The sequence below is a fragment of the Lonchura striata genome, chromosome 6, assembly GCF_046129695.1.
Source record: "Lonchura striata isolate bLonStr1 chromosome 6, bLonStr1.mat, whole genome shotgun sequence".
Classification (NCBI taxonomy): Eukaryota; Metazoa; Chordata; class Aves; order Passeriformes; family Estrildidae; genus Lonchura; species Lonchura striata.
Window position 1 is genome coordinate 69,040,560 of NC_134608.1, and position 22,617 is coordinate 69,063,176.

A 22,617-nucleotide genomic window follows, 5' to 3' on the forward strand; every position below is an offset into this window, starting at 1 on the left:
AAGTCCATTGTGGCACAGCGAGGCCTCATGGAACCAAGGGACCATTGTTAAACTGTGTGGCCTCATGGAACCATGAGCCATTGTGACACAGCGTGGCACCTCGTGGAGCCAAGAGTCCATTGTGGCACTGTGGGGCCCTGTGGAACCAAGGGGACCACAGTGACTTTGTGGGGCCTCATGGAACCATGGAGACTGTTCTGACACTTTGGGACCCACTGGAACCAGGGGTCCATTAGAGCATGGCAGGGCCTCATGGAATCAAGGGGACTGCAGTGAACACTGTGGGTCCCCGTGGGATGAAGGGTCCAATGGAACCATTGTGTCACCATTGTGTCACCATTGTGTCACTCTGGGTCATCCTGGAACCAAAGGTCCATTGTGACCCAGCAGGGTCTCATGGAACCATGGAGACCATTTCTACATTTTGAGGCCTTGTGAAACCAAAGGGCCTGTGTGGCACTTCAGAGCCTCGTGGGGCCAAGGGGACCATTGTGACACTGTGGGGCTCAGTGACACCAATGGTCTGTTGTCACACTGCCAGGCCTTAGGTGTGGGTGCTCTGCTTGTTTTTTCTACTTGTGTCCTGGTCAGGATTTTAGGTGCCTGAGACGATAATTCGTGTTCAGACTCAGGTGCTTCTTGTTTCTTATCAGTGTTGCAGCCTCACAACTGTGAGTTCTGCAGTCTTTCATTAGCAAGTCACAAAATGGCCAAATAATTTCTTGTTACAAGGTCTTTAAAAACTATCCAACCAAGAAATGACACCTATATTATTTTCCCTTTTGACCCAATAACTGATCCCTCGAAGTCAGCAATGCGGACTTTTCTGTCCAATCACAAAATATCACCCAAAGCCATAAAGAATAATGTAAGAAGGTAAATAAGAAGAATGTGTCTCCACCCTAAAACCTCCATCTTGCTTCATATTTATTACTATGTTCTGAAACCCCAAACTCTAATTTTTCCACCCTGTGGTAGTATACACCTCTAACCAGCTACGCACCTGTAACCCCAGTGCTATTAATCAATTTTGGAAGCCTTCTCCACAGCCTCAGGTCAAATGCAGTGTTCTCTTGCAAGTCTGTGCCTTTCAGCACAGCGAGTTTAACATTCTCAGCATCCAGGGTTCCAACACTCATGGAATCAGGGACACTCCTGTGACACTAAAGGCCTCACTGAGCCATTGTGACACCACAAGGCCCCATTGAACCGAGGGGCCATTGTGACACTGTGGAGTGTTGGCAGGCCAAGGGGCAGCTGTCACACTGAGTGGCACCATGGAACCAAGGAGCTGCAGGGCCCATGGAACTAAGGATTCATGGAACAGTGTGGGACCCCATGGAACCAAAGGTCCATTGTGACATTGTGGGGCCCATTGGAATCCTGGAGGCCATTCTGACACTTTGAGGCCTTGTTGAATCAAGGGGCTCTGCAGGGCCCCATGGAGCCAAGGAGACCCTTCTGACACTGTGAGTGCCCATGGAACCAAGGGTCCATTGTGACCCTGTGGCACCAAGGAGACCCCTGTGACCCTGCAAGGCCTCATGGAAGCAAGGGACCATTGTGACACTATGGAGCCCCATGGAAACAAGAGGCCAGCGTGACACATCTGGGCCTCCTGGAACCAAGGATCCAATATGACACCACCAGTGTGACACTGCAGGGCCCCATGGAAACAAGGGGCCAGTGTGACACTGCAGGGCCCCATGGATCCAAGGGAACAGGTCACAGGTCTGGTTGGCTTGGCCTGACTGGTCCAACTGCCCTTGGCATGTCGAGGGTTTCTTCTCATGTACCCCTGAAACAGAGCCCTGGGGCTCTGGGCTTTCCTTCCAATGGAAAAGAACTGCCCTTCTCATTCAAGCATCCATGGCCAAAATGGGTTTCCCCCCTCAAAATTCCCAATGTCCAGGGATTGCTCCTAAACAAAAACTATCAATACCAACAAGTCTGTTTGACCTTGTCTTCCTGAGAGCTGGCTCTCACCTGCCTTCAAACACTGAGGCTCTGTGCTTTTCTTCCTGTGGAGAAGAACCGTCCCTCCTGCTCATGCAACCATGGCCAAAATTGACACTTTTCCTCCAAAATTCCCTATATGCAAGGGTTTCTCCCAGACAAAAGCTGCCAGGACCGACTACTCTGGCTTGCCTTGGCCTCTGGTGGTCTCCCTATTCTGCCCTGTAACACTGGGGCTCTGCCCTTTCCTTCCTATAAAAAACAACCATCCTTCATCCTTCATCCATCTCATTCTTTCAGCCAGGTGTCCATGGCGGAAATTGGTATTCCACATCCAGAAATTCCATAGTCAAAGATTGCTCCTGCACAAAAGCTGCCATTACAGACAGGTCTGGCTGGCCTTGGCCTCCTTAGGGGGGCTCTCACCTGCCTTCCAAACACAGGGGATCCATGCTTCCCTTCCTATGGAAAAGAACTGGCCTTCTCCTCCAGGCACAAATGGCTGAAATTGGGATTCTACAGTCACAATTCCAAATATCCAAGGGTTGGTCACAGACAAACCTGCCAGGACAGACAGGTCTGCCTGGCCTTGGCCTCCAGTGACTGCAGAGTTCATCAGATCCTGAAACACAGGGGCTCTGTGGTTTCCTTTCTGTGAGACCACTGTGACACTGTGGGGCCTTGTGGAACCCAAGGGCCATTGTCACCCTGGGGGCCTCATGGAAGGAAGGGGCCACACTTCAGAAGCAAGCAGAACATTGGGACACTGCAGAGCGCCATGAAACCAAGGGAACATGGAACAGGTCTGGTTGGCTTGGCCTCCCAGGGGCCACCTGACAAATCCAGCTGATCTTGGAATGTTGAGGGCTGCCTCTCATCAGCTCCTGGAGAACTGGGGCTCTGTGCTTTCCTTCCTATGGAAAAGAATCATCCATCTTTCCAGGTGCCCATGGCCAAAACAGATACTCCTCCTGAAAACTTTCATATATGCAAGAGTAATCCCACCCAAAAACTGCCAGGACAGACAGCTCTGGCTGGCCTTGGCCTCGGGTGATCACCTCTCATCTCAAGGAAGCCCTGAGGAAAGTATTTGAACAGGTTTGGCAGCTCTAACATAAATGAGTCTCTCGTTCTCTGAAAAATTCAGATGCTCTTTTGATCCTATGTGTATTTTTTTTCTCATTGTGCATTATGTGTGAAATATAATTTTCAGCTAAAAAAATATTATTCTTATCACTTTCCCAGTGTTATCTGACACAAAACACCTCATCTACATATGGCTCCAGGCCAACTGTATAAGCAAACCCAAGAAAGAGTACACCAGGCATTATTGTCTCTGCTCCCATCTGTCACGTCTCCTCTGGAGCTGGAGGTGCAGCCCCAGCACTTGGGAGGGCTCAGGGGGCCACAAGCTCAGCTCCCACACAGAGAACCTGTGGACCTTGGATGCTTTTCCTGCCCCTGCCCGCTCAGCCAGGCTGAGATGGACACTGATGGTTTCTGTGCCAGGCTCTCCCAGCCCAGCCCAGCTCCCTGCCAGCTCTGCCAGCTGCCCTGAGCTCTGGGCAGCACCAAGGGCCTCTCCCCAGCACAGCCCAGCCGGCTCTGGCCCCACAGCTCTGCTCAGCCCAGGCTGCTCTGGGAATGGAGCAGCTGAGGAATAGAGTCACATCCAGGGGTGTCCCCAGGGCTCAGGACTGGGGCCAGGTCAGTGAAATCTCTTTTTTGTTGATCTGGATGAGGCCATTGAGGGCACCTTCAGTCAGTTCCAGGTGAGCCCAGGCTGGGTGGGAGTGTGGCTGTGCTGGAGGGCAGAAAGCTCTGCAGAGGGATCTGGACAGGCTGGAGCCATGGGCCCAGGACAATGGGATGAGGTTCACCAAGGCCAAGGGCCGGGTCCTGCCCTGGGCTCACAACCACCCCAAATCCCTGGCCATGCCCTGCCCCTGATCCCCACAGCCTGTCCTACTTCCTTCATCCCTGCATTGCCAGGGACTTTTTGGAACAAGGGAGCTCTGCTCTGGCTATGGAGGGAGGTCCCAGTGCCACCACTGGAGTGGGAACCACAACTCATCAGGCTTGTGCCCTTTGGGGGTCAGGAACTGGTGAGACTCAGAGGCACAGAAAGTTTCTCTTCATGGCTGACAGACCATGGATGAACAGGACACTATTTAATAACAATCACGCTCTTCCCTGAGCTATTTGCTACGTCCCAGCAGTGCCTGATGAGTCCACCATCCACAAGTGATTTCCATACTAAAAGTGATTTTAGACAAAAGTGGTTCTCTGATAGATATAAACACAGTTAAGTTCTTGCATCAGGATGCTCATCCTGAAGTGGGGGCAAAACAGCTCAAACAATTCCTGATTTGCAAAGCTGTCAGTGGTGGATGGAGAAGGGAGGTCAGGCTGCTTTTGGTGCTGAGGAAATGCTGAAACCAGCCTGACTCATTTCATCTCCTCCTGGCCTGGCTGATCTCCCCTCTTTCCCCTTCCACCCAATGGCTTCTGTCTCCCACCAGGCCCCTGGTGAAGAGCCTGGCTCTGTGTTCTCCATCCCCTCCTCGCTGGCACTGCCAGGCTGGGATGAGGAGCCCCTCAGCCTTTCCTGCTCTGGGCTGGACAAGCCCAGCTCCCTCAGGCTCTGCTCACAGCCCAAGGGTTCCTGCCCCACTTTGGAGGCCCTTCCCTAACCCTGCTCCAGCTGCCAGACATCTTTCCTGCCCTGGGGAACCCAACCCAGGCCACAGGGACCTGGATAATCCACGCCCTTGATGTCCTGGTCACACAGCCCTGGCCCCTTGTCCCCATGTCAGGCTCTGGGGTGGATCCTGTGGAACATCCTTGGGTGGCGGCTGTGGCTCCAGGTGGGCCGGGGGGATACCGGGGGACAGGGACCCTGCTGGGCATGAACAGCATTGGACTTGTTGGGAGAAACTGTGAGTAAGAGCTGGAGTGGAGTGACCAACCCAGTGACCTCACAGAGCCCTCCTGGGATGTCACAGAGCCCCTCTAGGATGTCACACAGCCTCTCTGAGATGTCACAGCCCATTCTGTAATGTCACACAGCTGGTCTCTGATGTCACAGACAACTCTGTGATATCACAGTCTGCTCTGCAATTTCAGAGCTCTGTCCTGTGATCTCTAAGCCTGCTCTGCGATGTCACAGAGCTGGCCTATGATGTCATAACCCCTTGATGGCCTCACATAAACCACTCTGTGATGTCATGGACCATTCTGTCATAGATCACTCATGTGATGTCATAGCCCACTCTTTGACCTCATGTGACCAGATGATAAATTGTCTCCACCAGGTGAGCTAACATCTGGATCTTGTTCTCCAAAACCAACAGGCCTATGGAGACCACACAATGCCCATTGTGGGATAAGGGGAACTAGAAGTTCACCAGCCTCAGTGTCCTGCCAGCTCAGCCAGGCCCATGGGAACATAGGGGTCCATGACCTCCAGGCACCACCAGAGAGACCCCCAGGACAGAGAAAGGCATGCAAAAGGGGAGGGGAAATATGTTAATGATTTTGGGGAAATGATTATCACATGTGTGTTTAGTCCAGCACAATCAATGAATAAGTGTGCAAAATCCAGAATATGAAACAGAAACTTTCTTGCACTCAGCATGCTTGGCTTTGGGAGGAGCTATCCCCCGTGCATCCAACTGAATAAAGAATGCTGCTTATAATGCTGCACTGGTGTTAAGGAGTTTTTTGGTTTAGCGAATTTTTGGTAACACTCCACTCCCAAGGAGAGCTCTGTCTGCTGCTGTTCACAAACAGGGAAGGGCTGGTGGCAGATGTGGGGGTCAGAGGCTGCCTGGGGCACTGGGACCATGAAATAATCAAGTTTTCAATGATCTGTGAAAGAAGGAGGGGCAGCAATGAAACTTCCACACTGGAATTAGGAAGGGCAGACTTTGGCTTATTTAGGATGCAGATTTGGGGAGTACAAAATCAGGTCCTGATTTTTTAAGGGAAACAGTCCTTAAAAACAAAGGAGTCCAGCAGGATGGAGATATTTCCAGAAAGTAACCTTAAGGGGGAAGGAGCAGTCTGTCCCAGTGTGGCAAATGATGAGCTGGTGAGGAAAATGACTGTCCTGGCTGCCCGTGAAGGTTTTGTGGGAACTCAGGGGAATAAAGAGGGTGCATCAACTTTGCACAGAAGGCCGGGCAACTTAGGAAGTGTTTAAGGACGTTGTTAGGTCACGGAGAAAGAGAAGTTGAGAGGTGAAATCTCAATTAAAGCTTAACCTGGCCACTTCTCTGAAAAATAATAGAAAATGTTTCTATAAGCAAATTATTAGCAAAACATCGGATAAAGAGAACCTCTACTATTCTTTAATGGATGCAGTGGAGAATATAAGAACTAAAGACAAGGAAAAGGCTGAGCTACTTAAGACCTTGTCTGTCTCAATTTTCAATATTAGGACAGGCTGTCCTCAGGACAAGAATTCTCCTGACATGGTAGATGGTCACAGGGAGCAGAGCAGCCCTCTATAATCCAGGAGGAAGCAGCTGCTGACCTGCTGAGCTGCTCAGATTCTCACAGGTGGATGGGATGGGATGGGATCCATCCCAGGGGGATGAGGGAGCTGGTGGATGAGCTCCCCAAGCTTCTCCCCATCATTTACCATCAGTCCTGGCTCACCAGGGAGGTCCCAGAGCACTGGATGTGCCAGTGTGAGCCCATCCCCAGGAAGGGCTGGAAGGAGGATCTGGGGAGCTCCAGGCCTGCCAGCCTGACCTTGGTGCCTGGCAAGGTTATGGAACAGATCACCTTGAGAGCCACCACAGGGCACCCACAGGATGGCCGAGGGGTCAGAGCCAGCCAGCATGGATTTAAGAGGGGCAGGTCCTGCCTGAGCAACCTGATCTCCTTTTATAACCAGGTGACCCACCTGTGGATGTGGGAAAGGCTGTGGATGTGTCCATCTGGACTTCAGCAGAGCCTTGGACACTGTCTCTGACAGCATTCTCTGGAAAAGCTGCAGCCCACGGCTTGGGCAGGTTCCCTCCTGGCTGGGAGATGGAAGAGCTGGCTGGAGGCTGGGCCCAGAGAGGGGTGGGGATGGTGCTGCACCCAGCTGGTGTCCAGTCCCTGGTGCTGTCCCCAGGGATCTGTGTTGGGCCCAGTCCTGTTTAACATCTTCACTGATGATCTGGGGGAGGGGATCGAGCCCACCATCCCCAAATTTGGAGATGACACCAAGCTGGGTGTGAGTGTGGATCTGCTGGAGGGCAGGACAAGAAGACACAGCCTTCAGCTGCACCAGGGGAGGTTTAGGCTGGACAAGAGGAAGAAGTTCTTCACAGAAAGGGTGAGTGGGCATTGGAATGGGCAGGCTAGGGGGGAGGTGGCAGAGTCACTGTCCCTCTCCAGTGACACTCAGTGGCATGGTCTGGGTGACAAGGTGGTATTAGGACATTGGCTGGACTTGGTGATCCCAAAGGTCTTTTCCAACCTATTTGATTCTGTCATTCTGTGATGACTGGGACACTCTGGGGCCATTGTGACAGTGCAGGGCCTCATGGAACTAAGAGGACCATGGTGACACTGTGCAGCCCCATAGAACCAGGGCTCCATTGTGGTGCTCTGGGGCCCAGTGGAACAAGGGAGTCCCTGTGACACTGGGTCCTGGTGGAACCACAGAGGCCATGGTGACACTGCGGGGCCTCGTGTGACCGAGGGGTTTCACCCCTGTGACACTGCCAAACCAAGGAGAGCATTGGGAGAGTCCAGGGCCCAGGGGAACCAAGGGGCCCTTCTGACACTGCGGGGCCTCATGGAACCAAGGGGACGATGTGACACTGCAGGACCTTGTGGAACCAAGGGGCCACTGTGACACTCTGGGGCCTCAGGGAATCTGGAAGACCATTGTGACACTGTGTGGCCTTGTGGAAACAAGAAGTCCATTGTGACACTAAGGGGACTTGTGGAAGCACAGAGAGCATTCTGACAGTGTGGGACCTCATAGGACCATGGGGCCTTTGTGACACCCTGGGGCCCCATGGAACTAAGGGGCCACTGTGAAACTTCAGCACCAACGAGAACATTGTGACACTGTGAACCCCATGGAACCAAGGAGAACATTGTCACATTTTGGGACCCATGGAACCAAGGAGACCAGTGTGACAGTGCAGGGCCTGGTGTAACCAAAGGGACATTTTGACGCTGAGGGGCCCCTTGGAACCAAGGACATCTCGGCAGATGACACCAAGCTGGATGTGAGTGTTGATCTGCTGGAGGGTAGGAGGGCTCTGAACAGGGCCCTGGACAGGCTGGATCCAGGGCCCAAATCCAACAAGGTGAGGTTTAACAAGTCCAAGTGCTGGGTCCTGCATTTTGGCCATAACAACCCCTGCAGTGCTACAGGCTGGGGACAGAGGGGCTGGACAGCAGCCAGGTAGAAAGGGACCTGCAGGGACTGATGGACAGCAGGCTGGACATGAGCCAGCAGAGTGCTCAGGTGGCCAAGAAGGCCAATGGCACCTGGCCTGGATCAGGAATGGTGTGGCCAGCAGGAGCAGAGCTGCTGTGCCAGCCCTGATCTGCCCCAGCTCTGGACACAGACATTGCTGCTGCAGCTCCAGAGAAGGCAACAAAAAGGCATCTCTGCAGAAAACTCTGCTGGGAGATCCTTTAGTTCCTTGAAAGCCACCAAGAGCGCAGTCCCTGAAAGAAGTCTGTGGTCACAGGGAAAGTGGAGAGAATCAAGATAAGAATTGGCACACACCATGACATTTCTTTCTGGAGAATCTGAAAAACTTAAAGAAAAAGAACCTGAAAAATAAAGCCAACAAGAAATATCAAAGACATCTTTTATTACAAGTGATTTGCAGAAATTAGCCGTCAGTTTAATGTTCCTGAAAGCATCCAGTCATCAGTCTCCTCACTGCAGCCTTGAGCTCCTGGTTCCTCAGGCTGTAGATGAGGGGGTTCAGGGCTGGAGGCACCACCGAGTACAGAACTGAAAGGGCCAGATCCAGAGATGGGGAGGAGAGGGAGGGAGGCTTCAGGTAGGCAAACATTACAGTGCTGACAAACAGGGAGACCACAGCCAGGTGAGGGAGGCAGGTGGAAAAAGCTTTGTGCTGTCCCTGCTCAGAGGGGATCCTCAGCACAGCCCTGAAGATCTGCACATAGGAGAAAACAATGAACACAAAACAGCCAAATGCTAAAAAGATAGAAAACACAAGACGCCCCAGTTCCCTGACATAGGATTTGGAGCAGGAGAGCTTGAGGATCTGTGGGATTTCACAGAAGAACTGGCCCAGGGCATTGCCATGGCACAGGGGCAGGGAAAATGTATTGGCTGTGTGCAGCAGAGCATTGAGAAAGGCACTGGCCCAGGCAGCTGCTGCCATGTGGGCACAAGCTCTGCTGCCCAGGAGGGTCCTGTAGTGCAGGGGTTTGCAGATGGATATGTAGCGGTCATAGCACATGATGGTCAGCAGGAAATACTCTGATCCAAGGAAGAACAGAAAGAAAAAGAGCTGTGCAGCACATCCTGTGTAGGAGATGTTCCTGGTGTCCCAGAGGGAATTGTGCATGGCTTTGGGGACAGTGGTGCAGATGGAGCCCAGGTCGCTGAGGGCCAGGTTGAGCAGGAAGAAGAACATGGGCGTGTGCAGGTGGTGGCCGCAGGCTACGGCGCTGATGATGAGGCCGTTGCCCAGGAGGGCAGCCAGGGAGATGCCCAGGAAGAGGCAGAAGTGCAGGAGCTGCAGCTGCCGCGTGTCTGCCAGTGCCAGCAGGAGGAAGTGGCTGATGGAGCTGCTGTTGGACATTTGCTGTGGCTGCACATGGACACCTGTTCATGGCGAATGGCAGTGAAGAGTTAGAGAAGATACCTTTACCCAAAATCAAAGCCATTTCCCATACACACTCCTCTGTCACACACACGGACAGACTTTTGTGTTTATGAGTTCTGGGGTTTTCTTTATAAGCTCCCCTATATCTGTCCTGCTATTCTTGGATATGAGAAACCCTCAGCATTTCTGCTGCACTCAGGGAGAACAGAGCAAGGTTTGTGAGGCAAAGTGATGAGTGGAGAGTGAGGGGATATGCTCTGTCATTCTGACCTGTTTAGAATTTTTCTGGGCTTTAACCTTTCCCCAGGGAAGGATGATCAGCTTCCCACATTTTCCCTCAAAACCTCCAGGTACAGCTCAGAGCAGATAGATGCACCACAGCCCAGCTCCATATTTGCAGGCAAGGGCTCACATTGCTCATTTCACCAACCCAGCAGCATTTTCAGGGTCACAACAGTTCTGCCTTTCCCCATCAATCTTACCTCTCAGAGATGCTCTAGGACAGCTTTGCACCCTGCATTGAAGCTCCCAGCTTGGACTGAAATCTCAGGGAGACTTCCAAGTGTCCTTCTGATGGCACTGGATGAAGGGACGTGCAGGTCCTTCCCTGGCTGCACTGCCAGCATTGCCCAGAGCCGGGCACTGGGGACAGCTGTGTCACCCTGAGCCAGCTGTGCCCCTGCCAGAGCCCCCAGTGCCGGGCAGCTGCTCCCAGCCCTGTGCTCTGCAGAGGGAACTGGGCCTGGGGCTGCAGAGCTGCCCCACGGCTCTGCTGCAGCTCTGCCTGCACAGGAGGGGCTGCACGCCTTGGAGCCCCGGCCCTGAGGGCAGAGGCTTGGCTGGGGCACAGGAGGGAGGGGGCTTGTGCAGAGGGAGGGGCTGCACTGGAGGGGATCCTCTGGACATCTCTAAACTCTCCCTGCCACAGCATTTCTGGGTTTTCTTTTCTCTCCTTCCCTGATCTTCTCTCTGCTTCCTGGAGATTTTCCTCCTGCAGGTGTTTCCCTGTGCCTCATCTCTCTGTGCCAGCACTTCCAGACCCCAAATCTCTGTGCACTCTCCTTGGCCTGACAGAACCCTGCCTGTTTGCAGGGCACTGGCTGGGGCAGGTTCTGTTTGCAGCTTGGAGAAAGGACAGCGCAGACTGAGCCTGATGGCTCCAGCAAAGGTGATGCTGGTGCTGTCCATCGGCAGAGAGGCTGAAAGCATATTAGGGATCTCCTGTGAACCTATTGATCACTAAAATAACAGTTCTAATGTCTCATGCACTTGTCAAAATTCATAATCAACCTTTAATATTTATCTCCCCTCCCTGCCATACTTAAAAAGTAGGAAACTGAATAAAAAATCTCTGGAAATCTAATTTTTATCAAATCCTTGTCTTGGAAATATTCAGTGACTCATCAGAAGCCCTCAGCATTTCAGAGCTTCATGAGCATTTCACCTTCCCTGCTCCAGAAATACTCAGAGTTGTACTCACAGGGTCTGTGGGCATTGGCATGTTCCAGCTTTAGGAGATCTCTCCAGGAGCTGCAGCTGCATTGTCCTGCAGCCAGAGGTTCCTGTGCCAAGGGCTGGCAATGATTCTGCCCCAGGCACTTCTCAGCTCCTTCCCAGCCCTGACTGATTGAAGCTCTCTGTGCCTCTGTGCTGTGCCCAGGCTGGCTGCAGGCAGTGCCCCAGCCCTGCTGGGCTGGGAGAAGAGCTGCTCAGCAAGAGAAATGTGCTTTTGAAGCTTTTCCTGGTTACCAGGATCACCCTCTGTGCCAGGAGCCCGGCCCAGCTCAGCAGCACAGACACAGCACAAGGACTTTAATGACCCTCTGGGGCTTTGTGCTCAGGCCCTGAACATCAGGCCCTGAGAGGGAGCTGCAGAAACCTCTCCAGAACTCCAAGTCAGAATCCAGCTCCAAAGTTTCTTGGACTTTTAATGGGTCCCACTGAGGGACACGACTGAGAAAGTGTCCCCAGGCCCCAGGCAGAGCAGAGAACTGGAGGCATTGATGCCAGGAGGGGACAAAGAGAAGCCAAGTCTTGGTGCCCTGGGGCACAGCAGGGTCTGTGCCACCAAGGGATGTGAGGAGACACCTTGTCCTGAGGCCCTGGGGCCTCCTGGCACAGCCCCAGCCAGGCTGGGCACTGTCAGCCCCTGGTCCTGCCCTCAGCATCCCCCGCTAGCCCACATCCCAGTGGCCTCAAGGATCTGCTGGAAGGAGACCCTGGGGAGCCTTGGTCAGGAATGGCCCTGGGGGCTCCTCCATGCTCCCAGGGACTGCAGGTTTTTCAAAGGACTTTTGGTTTGGCTTTTGCCTTGGAGTCTCTGATAGCTTTCTGCAATCATGGCCTCCAATTATCTGCTTTAATTAGTCCCTGGAGAAGCTTTGTAATTAAAAATACTCAGTGCACCTTATTAATGCTTCAAGGTACTTCAGTTTTAATAAGGTATTTGGTGTTTCCCTTTTGCTACAGACTCTGAGAGAGGTTTGTGCAATCATGGCCCCAATTATCTGCTTTAATGAGTCCCTTGAGAGCTTTGTACTGACACTCAGTGAGGCACAAAATTGCTTTGAGATACTGAACTTTTGTAAGGTACTTTGGATTTTCCTTTCCACATTGAAAATTCTTTGTGCCATTTTGAGTCTCTGATAGGATTTTGTGCCATCCTGTCCTCCAGTTCTCTCCTCCAAGGAGTCCATGAGGAGCCTGTGTTGGGGATGGACCTCACTGGGTCCCATTAATGCTTTGTGACATTTTGGGTGTTTCTTCTATCTCTGACTCCTGGAAAGGTTTGTGCAATCTCCTTTCAGGCCCTGAGGTTCCAGGGCTCATCTCCAAATGCACCATGTGGGTCATTAGGGTCAAGCCAGTCCTGACAAACCATGGCTCTGCCTTGATTTCTCTCTGCTATAATGCAGTTCTTAAGGACGTTTTCTGCAGCAATTTTGGTTCACCAATTTGATATTTCTCGGCCACTGTGGTGGGTTCGATGTTGGCAAATTACCAGTGCACACACTAGAATATACTTATTCCTTTCCTGCTGTGAGATAAGATTAGGAGAAAGGCAAAGTAGCTCAAAATTTTAAGATTATAAAGAAAAATTTATTAACAGTAACTGAAAGAAAGAGTAATGAAAAACAGAACAAAACTTTCAGAACCCTCCCCCTCTCCATACAACCTGACACTGTAAAGAGACAAACCCTAAAATTTTCTTTCCATTTTCCCACCTTTAGAACAGACTTTCTTCACTTCACTTAGGGAGAGAAGTTCCTCTTGTTAATGCTATGGAGACTTCTCCACAAAAAAACAGTTATCTCATGGCTTTTAATTTCCATGAATAGTATTTGCTTAGAAAAATCTGTAATCATGAAGTCCCTCCCATTTTTTCACAGCTTTTCCCACAGCTGTGCTTATGGGCCATGTCTACTTCTGGGGTTGTAGTTTCAAGATGAGCTGTTTAAGAGCAAAGGTTCCCTTCTTCTATTTCCGAAATCATCTTCATCTCTGGGAACAGAGGTCTCCTTCTCTCCCTGAAGGCACAGGGTCTCATCACTCTTTCTTTTAAAACTTATCATGGGATCACAGCTACTGCAACATTTGCTTACTTTAGCACAGAAGCCTTTGCTGAACAAATCATCTTCCCATACTTTTCAATGCCTTATTGGGAAAAAAAGAGTCTGATGTATCAATGACATCCTTCTCCATAGCTTTACCAGAGGATTCCAGCCCCAAGATCAAGGCATCTCCTCATCCCTCCCATCTGGGACTCAACTTCCTCTTCCCTGCCCTCGGTGTGTTCATGTTGCTCCTCTGTGTGCCTGCTCTGTGTCCTTTTCTCTCACTGGAGGGAGGATGGCAGCACTGGCAGAGTCAATATCTGCCCGGGGCTGCAGATGGTTCCATGAGCCCGGCCGGGCTCGGTGGCCAATTCTAATTTTGGCCATGGGCCCTGGACATGAAGACCAGTTCTTTTCCTTAGGAATGAAGGAACAGAACTCCACTGCTTTTGGGGCAGATGAGAAGTGACCACCAGAGGCAAAGGCCAGCCAGAGCTGCCAGATTTTGTTCTGAGACATACCCTTGAATATAGGAAAGATTTTAGGCAGAGTGTCAGTTTCAGCAATGGGCATCTGAAAAGACAAATGGTTCTTTTCCATACAAAGGAAACAATGGAGCCCCAGTGCTCCAGGAGCTGATGAGAGGCAGACCTTGACACTCCAACATCAGCCAGACCTGTCAGGTGGCCCCTGGGAGGCCAAGCCAGCCAGACCTGGTCCATGTTCCCTCGCTTCCATGGGGCCCCACAGTGTCCCAATGGTCCCTTGCTTCCAGGAGGTCCTGAGGTGTCACAATGCCCCCTTGGTGACACCAGGCCCTGAAGGGTTGGAATGGTCTCCATGGTTCCATCAAGCCCCACAGAGTCATAATGGTCTCTGGGTCCATGAAGCCCCGCGGTGTCACCATGGCCCCTTGGTTCCATGGGCTCCAGTGGTGCCACAATGATCCCCTTGGTTCCATGAGGTGCCCACAGTGTCACAGTGATTTCCATGGGAAGGAAAGAACCGAGCCCCAGCGTGGCAGGGGCAGCCACCAGAGGCCAAGGCCAGTCAGGCTTGACAATACTGGCAAATTTTGCTTGGGAGTAATCCTTGGATATAGGGAATTTTAGAGATGGAATCCCAATTTCAGACATGGACATCTGGAGTTGAAGGACGGTTCTTTTCCAAAGGAAGAAAAGCACGGAACACCGGTGTTTCAGAGGCAGATGAAAGGTGGCCACCAGAGTCCTGGGCTAGCCATACCTCTCTGTCTAAAAGCAACCCCTGGACATAGGGTATTTCAGAGTTTGTATCCCAGTTTCGCCCATTCCTGCATAGACAAGGATGGTTCTTTTCCATAGGAAGGAAAGCACAGAGCCCCAGTGTTTCAAAGGCAAAGAAGAAAGAGGTGGCTCCTGGGCGTCTCAGCCAACCAGACCTCTTCTTCCTGGCAGCTTTTGTCATGGAGGAACCCTTGGCTATATGGAATTTAGGAAGAGGAATCTCAGTTTTGACCATAAACACCTTGAGAAGAAGGATGGTTCTTTTTTACTGGAAGGAAAGTGTAGCAGTCATGCTGGCATGGTAGCATGGAGGATTGTTTTAGAAAGGCCTTGGGAATGGTAAACTGAGGAAAAGGATACATTCATGTATGCCCCATTGTATTAGAAAGGCCTTGGGAATGGTAAACCGAGGTAAAAGATACATTTATGTATGCTCCACTGTCTCGGGAAAGTCCCGCTTCAGCATTCCTCTGTAGACCCCCTTCTCCCCACCCCTGAGCAGTTCCTATTGGACCTGGCCCCTGGGGTGGTTCTGATGTGCCTTAGCTGGACACTGTCTCTATTGTTTAAGACCTTATCTCTTAATTTTGCTGTATAAAACTGTATCTGGGCAATAGCCCAGGGCCTTTGGTCACTGCAACGCTTCAGGCAATACAATCTATCTGGACAAGCATACCATTGGTCTCTCTTGGTCTCTTTATCTTGAACCCTAGCGGCGACTGAGGCAGCGCCGCAGCTCGGACCGTGCTAACCCAGACGCTGCCTGGTAAGCCCAGTGCAGCAGGACCGTGAAAAACCCTGACCCCGGAGGGGACAGCTAGCCGGAGGGTCCCGGGGGGCCGGGGAGGGGCGGGGGACAGCGGCGAGGAACCCCCGAGAGCAAAGTGGCGGTCAAAAGAGAAGCAACAAGTGGCGCACCAACGTTGGGCTTTGCACTGGTTTGAGCAAGTCTGCCCCAGCCGTCGTGGACAGTGCACTGGCTAGGAGCTTTTCCAGACACTTTGCAGTGTCACCGCGAGCTGCAGAGTGGAGAGCGGTGTGAATAAACCGCCACACAGGCTGTCAGCTCCGTGGGGAGAAGCTCTGGGATCACGCTGGTGGTGTGAGGCACTTGCCTCTCCACACAGCCCAGCAGGACTGTTGCCGTGGAGACAGACGCCGATTTCTGTCCGGCGAGGTCGCCACGGGTCGGACGGCACCTCTCCACACCCGGGAGACCGCCCGGGGTTCGGGAACCATTGCTGCAGTGGTGTCTAAAGGACGGCGGTGGGTGAGTCTCAGTTTCTGGGGGGCAGGGGCCCGGCCAGGAGACATCGGCTCCTGTGTGCCCGTGGTGGGACACGACAGCGCGCAGGCGTGACGGGAGTCTCCGTCGTAGCTTTAGAACTTTGTGTTTGCTGCAGTAATTGGTTGAGATTTGCTGTGAAGCCAGCCATGGGTGTCAGGCTGACTACACAGCAGAAAGAGATTTATAAACAAGTTCAGGAACCCCTGCAGAGTGCAGGTGTCAAATTTCCTAAGAGCCTTGTGAAAGAGTTTGTCAGATGGTTATCAGTAAGTTTTCCGGAGGTAACAGAGCAAGTAGTGAGAGAAAGACGATTTTGGAAGCGTGTGGGTGCAGTGCTGACAAAGGCAGGAGATCCCTCAGTGAAAGAAGGTTTTATGAGAATGTTTTTGTTCATTTACGATGTTGTGAAAGAGAGTGCAGACACTCAGGGCGCCCGGGGAGCAGAAAAGAGCCCCGTTGCGTCCCCTGTGTCCCCCCGCACCCCCTGCGGTGAGAAAACTAACCGTGCAGATGTAGATTTAGTTTCTAACCCTTCTCCATCTCCTGCTTTCGCTCCCGCAGCTGAAAATCCATGCTTTGCACTCCCCCCCTCCCCCCCTCTGTGCAGCCTCCGCAAGATGGAGGCGGCCACGCAGTGTTCCCTGTGCTCCCTGTGCCAGCCCTCGCACCCCTCCCTTCACCCGTCCCCGATCCCAACGCCTCCGCCCTTGCGGCGATTCAGCCCATGGTTCAGCCCGCATTCCAGCCCACATTCCAGCCTGAAGTCCAGCCCTCAGCTCCTCCTCTCGCAGTTGCATCACCACCCCCTGTCCCTGCTCCGCTCCACATGGCCCCGCCGGCTGCGGCCACTCCCACACAAGTCAGCCCCTCTCCCTGTCTCTCTCCCAGTCTCCCTGACAACGGCAGCGCCGAGACTGTCAGCACGAGGAACCAGGTCAGAGACTGGAAACCTGGTCAGAGACTGAACCTGGTCAGAGACACCGACCCTGCGTTCCTGGCCCCTGTGATCTATAATGCCAGGGGACAGAACGCCAAATGGGAGCCCCTTTCGTATGATAGTATTAGGGAACTTTGCAAAACAAAGTGTAAGTTTGGGGAAAGAAGTGAATTTTTTAAGAGCATTTTAAAAGCTACTCTAAGCTCCAAAACATATGTCCCTGCTGACTTGAAACGTCTTTTCAGTTGCTTGCTCCCTCAGTCTGAGTTTAGATTGTGGGAAAGAACCTGGAAAAGGATTGCAGGACATCTCCTCCCAGAGATTTTGCAAAGTCCAAGCCATTCCACAGATATGGAGGATGAGGAAATCACTTTAGAACATCTAGTGGGTGAGGGTGATTGGAGCCAAGCTGAAAAGCAAGCATCCCCAGAGCAGTGTTGGACCTGTCCAGGGATGCAGCAGAACATGCATTTTTTAACATGCCTTTTAAAGAACCTGTTGTTTCTTATACCGCTTTGAAGCAGTCTGTTGCAGAACCATTCATGGATTTTGTGGATCGAGTGCGAGCCTCTGTGGAAAAGAGGGTGCAAAATCCAGAGCTCCAAGACCAACATACATTAGAACTTGTCACTGCAAATGCAAATGAAGCCTGTCAGCGAGTCATCCTGGCCCTTCCATCATCGCCTCCCCCCACACTCGATCAGCTCATCGAGGAGTGCACCAGGAAAGCTGTGCTGATGACAGAGGACTCAGTGATAAAGCCACGGGAAAGGGTGGTTGCTGCAGTAGCAGCAACCCCGAGGACTCCAGGGTCCGCAGGGCCTCCTCAACAAGGGGGGAAAGTGGGAGGGTGGGGAATCTTTTTCCTTTATACTGGCAGAGCAAATTGTATCTTTTTCAGAGTTAGTTCACTTTGTTGTATGATTTTATCTTTCTTTCAGACTAGCAGAATGTCAATTTCCACATTCCTGCTCATCGTTTGGTTCCAGGGAATGGCCATCTACCCTTCCACAGTGGATGCATGGATTGTTCCACAGCCCAAGAAAAATGTATGGGTCACGCTAGCCCAAGCCTTGCAACAGGATCATATGTGTTTGTCCACTGCCTCAGCAGAAAATCCAATGTCCACATGTTTAATAGGGGTGCCAAGTAAGGAGGATGAGTTCCCAATTGATCTGGTCCATTTGCAAAAGCAGGTGAACGAAAATAAAATACCTAAAGGTGCAGGACAAATTAAAGCACCAGTGCGAAACCCCCTCATTTTGTGGCAAGGATGGGTCTCACATTTGCCCACTGCCAAGGGAGAGCCCCAGGAATTAGAACTCCTAGGCTCTGCAAAAGCTGAATTTTGCATTCAATTTGATTTTTCCCCAACCAAAGAAGTAAAATTATATGAGCATGTCAAACAGTACAAGGTAGAATTCAGAGCAGGTCAATGGGGCACAGCTGTCTACAAGCTGAAATTTGCATCCACCACTGATTTCCGTCCACGCAAGCTGGACAAGGGAATGTTTCTTATCTGTGGGGACAGAGCATACCCAGGAATCCCCTCTCGTCTTATTGGAGGTCCATGCACTTTTGGGCATCTGACCCTTGCTTCCCCCAACATGACCCAAATTCCAATTGGGCAAGCAAAAGGTGAGAAAAAAATTACTAAGCGGAGTGCGAGTCAATTTGATGAACATTGTGATGCGGAAATTTACCATTGGGCAAAATCCAAAAGAGTTGCCATCTCTGTGTTTTTACCATGGGTTGTGGCAGCCAAAGCATTGAGTGAATTAGGCAATCTAGAATGCTGGGTGACCAAGCAGGCAAATTTAACATCAGCAGCCCTGAGTGACCTCCTAGAAGACGAGGAAATAACCAGAAAGGCTACCCTCCAGAATAGGGCAGCTATTGATTTCCTGCTGTTGGCACATGGTCATGGATGTAAAGAATTTGATGGGTTGTGTTGTTTTGATCTGTCATCTAAAGGTCAGAGTGTCCACTCGTCCATTCAGGAAATGACAAGCCTCATTGGGAGTGTGAAGCAAGAAAATGAGGCAGTGATTCTTTTAAAAGACATCCTTTACTTTCTAGTTGCATTGTTTTTAGTTCTGTTAGCATTCGGGATTCTGAAGCGAATCATCTCCAAGGTCATCACCTCGAAGCTGAAGGCTTCTGCACCGGTTTTCATCGCTGCTGCCGACACGGAAAGCGATTGGTGGGAAGACGACAAGCAGAAAGACACTGCAGTTTAAGAGCCACAGTTTACCTTTTCCCAAGGCACTGTTCTTCTTAATAAGTAAAGAAGGGGGAATTGTAGCTATCATGCTGGCATGGTAGCATGGAGGAAGGTTTTGGAAAGGCCTTGGGAATGGTAAACTGAGGAAAAGGATACATTCATGTATGCCCCATTGTTTTAGAAAGGCTTTAGGAATGAGAAACTGAGGTAAAAGATACATTTATGTATGCTCCACTGTCTCGGGAAAGTCCCGCTTCAGCATTCCTCTGTAGACCCCCTTCTCCCCACCCCTGAGCAGCTCCCATTGGACCTGGCCCCTGGGGTGGTTCTGATGTGCCTTAGCTGAACACTGTCTCTATTGTTTAGACCTTATTTCTTAATTTTGCTGCATAAAACTGTATCTGGGCAATAGCCCAGGGCCTTTGGTCCCTGCTACCGTTCAGGCAATACAATCTCTCTGGACAAGCATACCATTGGTCTCTCTTGGTCTCTTTATCTCGAATCCTAGTGGCAACTGAGGCAACGCTGCCGCTCGGACCGTGCTAACCCAGATGCTGCCTGGTAAGCCCAGGGCAGTGGGACCGCGGAAAACCCCGGCCCCGGAGGGGACAGCTAGCCGGAGGGTCCCGGGGGGCTGGGGAGGGACGGGGGACAGCAGTGAGGAACCCTCAAAAGCAACAAGTGGCGGTCCAAAGAGAAGCAACAAGAAAACAGATTATCCAGAACCACACTTGATCTGTCTCCTCTCACTACCTGCACTTGGAGAAGGTGCTGGATAAATGATGGAGGGCAAGTGTAGGAAATCAGGAAGAACTCTGATTTTACTCCCCGTGTGCTGCCGTGCAGCCTCGGAAAGGAGAGGAGCTTTTGTGCATGGCTGAAGCGTGCGAGTCCTCCGGGAGTTCCACAACCATTCTGAAGCCTTGGACCCAGCTGTGGGTTTTTCCCTGATGCTGCTCAGTTTTGCTTCATTGTGCCCAAAATAAAAAAGATCACAGGAAACAAATTTAAACATTGTAAAAGACAAGAGCAACAGGTGACAAGACTGCGAAAATTTTTGATAGCCTAGCTTTTTCTTTTATTGAATCTTTTGTTAGTAGAGATGTTGCTAACTATTTGTTTATGACTTTTGACCCACAGGGACCTCTAATTATGCCAGTTTAGTGTTTATGATTTTTTTCACACCAGTGTACGACAGAACAGTGCAATCAAAAGCGGTTTTCTATCCCAAGGAGACTGAAACATTCATTTCTCTCTCCCAAGAAGACTAAAGCCTGTGGGTTTAGTGTCACATCCCACAGAGCTCGGCCCTGGAGCGCTGCTGCCGTGGCCGAGCGCAGCCCCGGGGCCGCTGTGCGGGTGCATTGGAAGGGCACGGACACAATGGCAGCGCCGTGTGTCTTTGTGCTCCAGGTTTGCGCTGCCCGTGCGGGCGGAGCGGGGCTGGCGGGAGCCGCGCTCCCCTCAGAGCCCCTGAGGGCGGAAGCGATGGCGGCGCCGCTCCCTCAGCGCCCGGCCCCGGCCCCGGCGGGCGGGGAGCCCTCGGCAGCGCCCGGCCGGCAGCAGGGAGCGAGCCCCGGCCCGGCCGCTGTGCCCTGGCGCCGCAGGGGCGAGGGGAGAGCCGCAGGAGCCGCTGCCTCGGGCCCTGCCCCGGGCCGGGGGCAGCGGCCGGGCCCCGGCCCCGCGGCAGCGCAGGAGGCTCTGGCGGTGCCGCTTCTCCAGCTCGGCCCGGTGCCCGGGCACGGCCCCGGCCTCGGGGCTGCCCCTGCCCCGCTCGGCTGCCCGTGCCCTGCCTGGCCGCCGAGGCCGCGCTCGCTGCCCCCGGGTGCCGCTGCTGCGGGCAGGGCCGAGCCCCGGGGCCCGGGCACAGCCCTGAGGGACACCGCTGCTCCCCGGGCTGCTGCGGCTCCTGGAGCCGCTGCCCACGAGCCCCCGGCACGGCCGTGCGGCCAATTCCTCGTGCCCTGGGCAGCGCAGCCCGCACGGCCAGGGCTCGGCACTGCGGGGCTGGGCTGCCGTGGGCCAGCGGGGCCAAAGCCTCGCAGGGCTCGGGGCACAGAATGGCCCACCAGGACACCGCTCCGGGGATGCTCCCGGCCAGCTCCTTCCCGAGCCCCCGGAACCCAGGCTGGCTCTGTGCGCTCCGGCAGCCACGGCGGGACCGGCCAACAGCTGGGGACTGGGCTTTGCCCACAGCTGAACCTGCAGAGCTGCAAGCTCTGCCCTGCACGCTGTTACAGCCACGGCAGGGACCAGGCCAGGGAGGAAGGAGGAGCCTCTATGCCTTCAGCTTCCACTGGGAAAGTTTATTCGAGGTGCAGAGAGCGGGATAAAAAAGAGCCACTCACCCTCGTTTGCAAAGGGTTTTGCTCAGATCCAAGTCAGGCGGTGGGCAGAAACAGCGAAGCAACAGGGAATCCTCAGGGCAGGAGTGAGACGATTATATCAACACAGTGGGACCATCAGGATCGGGAAAGGCACAGGGGCCAATGGGGCATCCTGGATTAGGGGATTTCCAAGTGGGTGTTTCAATCAGGGGTTGGCTAAGGGGCTGAGTGGCAGGGAACAGTCAGGATAAAATGGCAGAGTTGCCTGGACAGGTAGGGAAGGGACTGGGACAAAGGGAGGGGAATAACTTGAGCGAAGGCATAAAAGGGAGTGTACAACGTTGGGGAAAAAAAACGACTTGAGGAAAACGTGGCGGGATAACAGAATGAACCAGTTAACAATAACTTAATGAAATAAACATAAACCCCAACAGGTTCCTGTCTGCTCCAGTGCCGTTGGGGTGCCAGGGGTGGCCCTTTAAAATACGGAACATGGTGTCACGGCCCTTTGTGATGTGGGCCATGATGGCGGCCGGAGACCCTTGTGACATCAGGGAGCCCCGCCTGGGCTGAGGGTCCCCAAGGGGCGCAGAGCCCTGGGGTGCCCAGTCCCAGGAGAGCCGCTCTCTGAGGAGGACGCAGCTCCCTGGCTCTGTCTGCGCCAGACGCCGACAGCAACAGCGGCCGACAGCGACAGACAGAGACAGCAACGAGAAGAAAGCCAACTCCACCTCCCAGTCCCGCAGCACCTTGCCCAGCTGGCTGGAAGCCACCAGCGAGCCGTGGTCAGGGGCAGTGGCAGCTCAGTCCTGCCACTGTCACAGACTGAGGAGGAGGAGAGGCCCTTTGCTGAGATGGACCGTGAACTTTCCCGGAGAGAAGATGTGGATGAGACCCACCAGAGAGGAGTTCCAGGAGACCAAGAAGTGTCCCAGCAAGGAGCCAGGAGCAGCCAAGAGCTGTACCAAGGCCAGGTACGTGTGGGAGTTTGGGAAGTTTCCCAGTCCAGAGGGGGGACACACCAAGAGCTCAATGAATGGGAAGAAACCATCAGAGCTCAGGAGCTGTCCCAGTGGGAGGAGGACAGTGAGATGTACCAAGAGGGGTGGGAGAGGGAAGAACGTGTGACAACCCAAGAGATTTCCCAGTGGGAAATAGATGTGAGTGAGCGGCAGGAGATGGGATGGGGAGAGGACGAGAGGTGCCACGAGCTGTCCCTGCAGAGAGATCTGCGTGTCCC

At 52.8% G+C, this 22,617-nt stretch overlaps 2 protein-coding genes across 2 annotated transcripts in view; both read right to left on the minus strand.

The window, feature by feature from the left end:
* LOC144246561 (uncharacterized) overlaps positions 1 to 22,617 on the minus strand; it is a 1,050,450-nt gene that overhangs the window by 870,608 nt on the left and 157,225 nt on the right. The window lies entirely within an intron of this gene.
* LOC144246447 (olfactory receptor 14J1-like) lies at positions 8,826 to 9,829 on the minus strand. The gene has a single exon (XM_077783840.1). It carries the CDS (start codon positions 9,756 to 9,758, stop codon positions 8,826 to 8,828), a length of 933 nt encoding a protein of 310 aa, XP_077639966.1. The 5' UTR covers positions 9,759 to 9,829.

Coding starts and splice junctions, on each gene's coding strand:
- LOC144246447 (XM_077783840.1), bottom strand. CDS start 9,758: ATGTCCAACAGCAGCTCCATCAGCCACTTCCTCCTGCTGGCACTGGCA.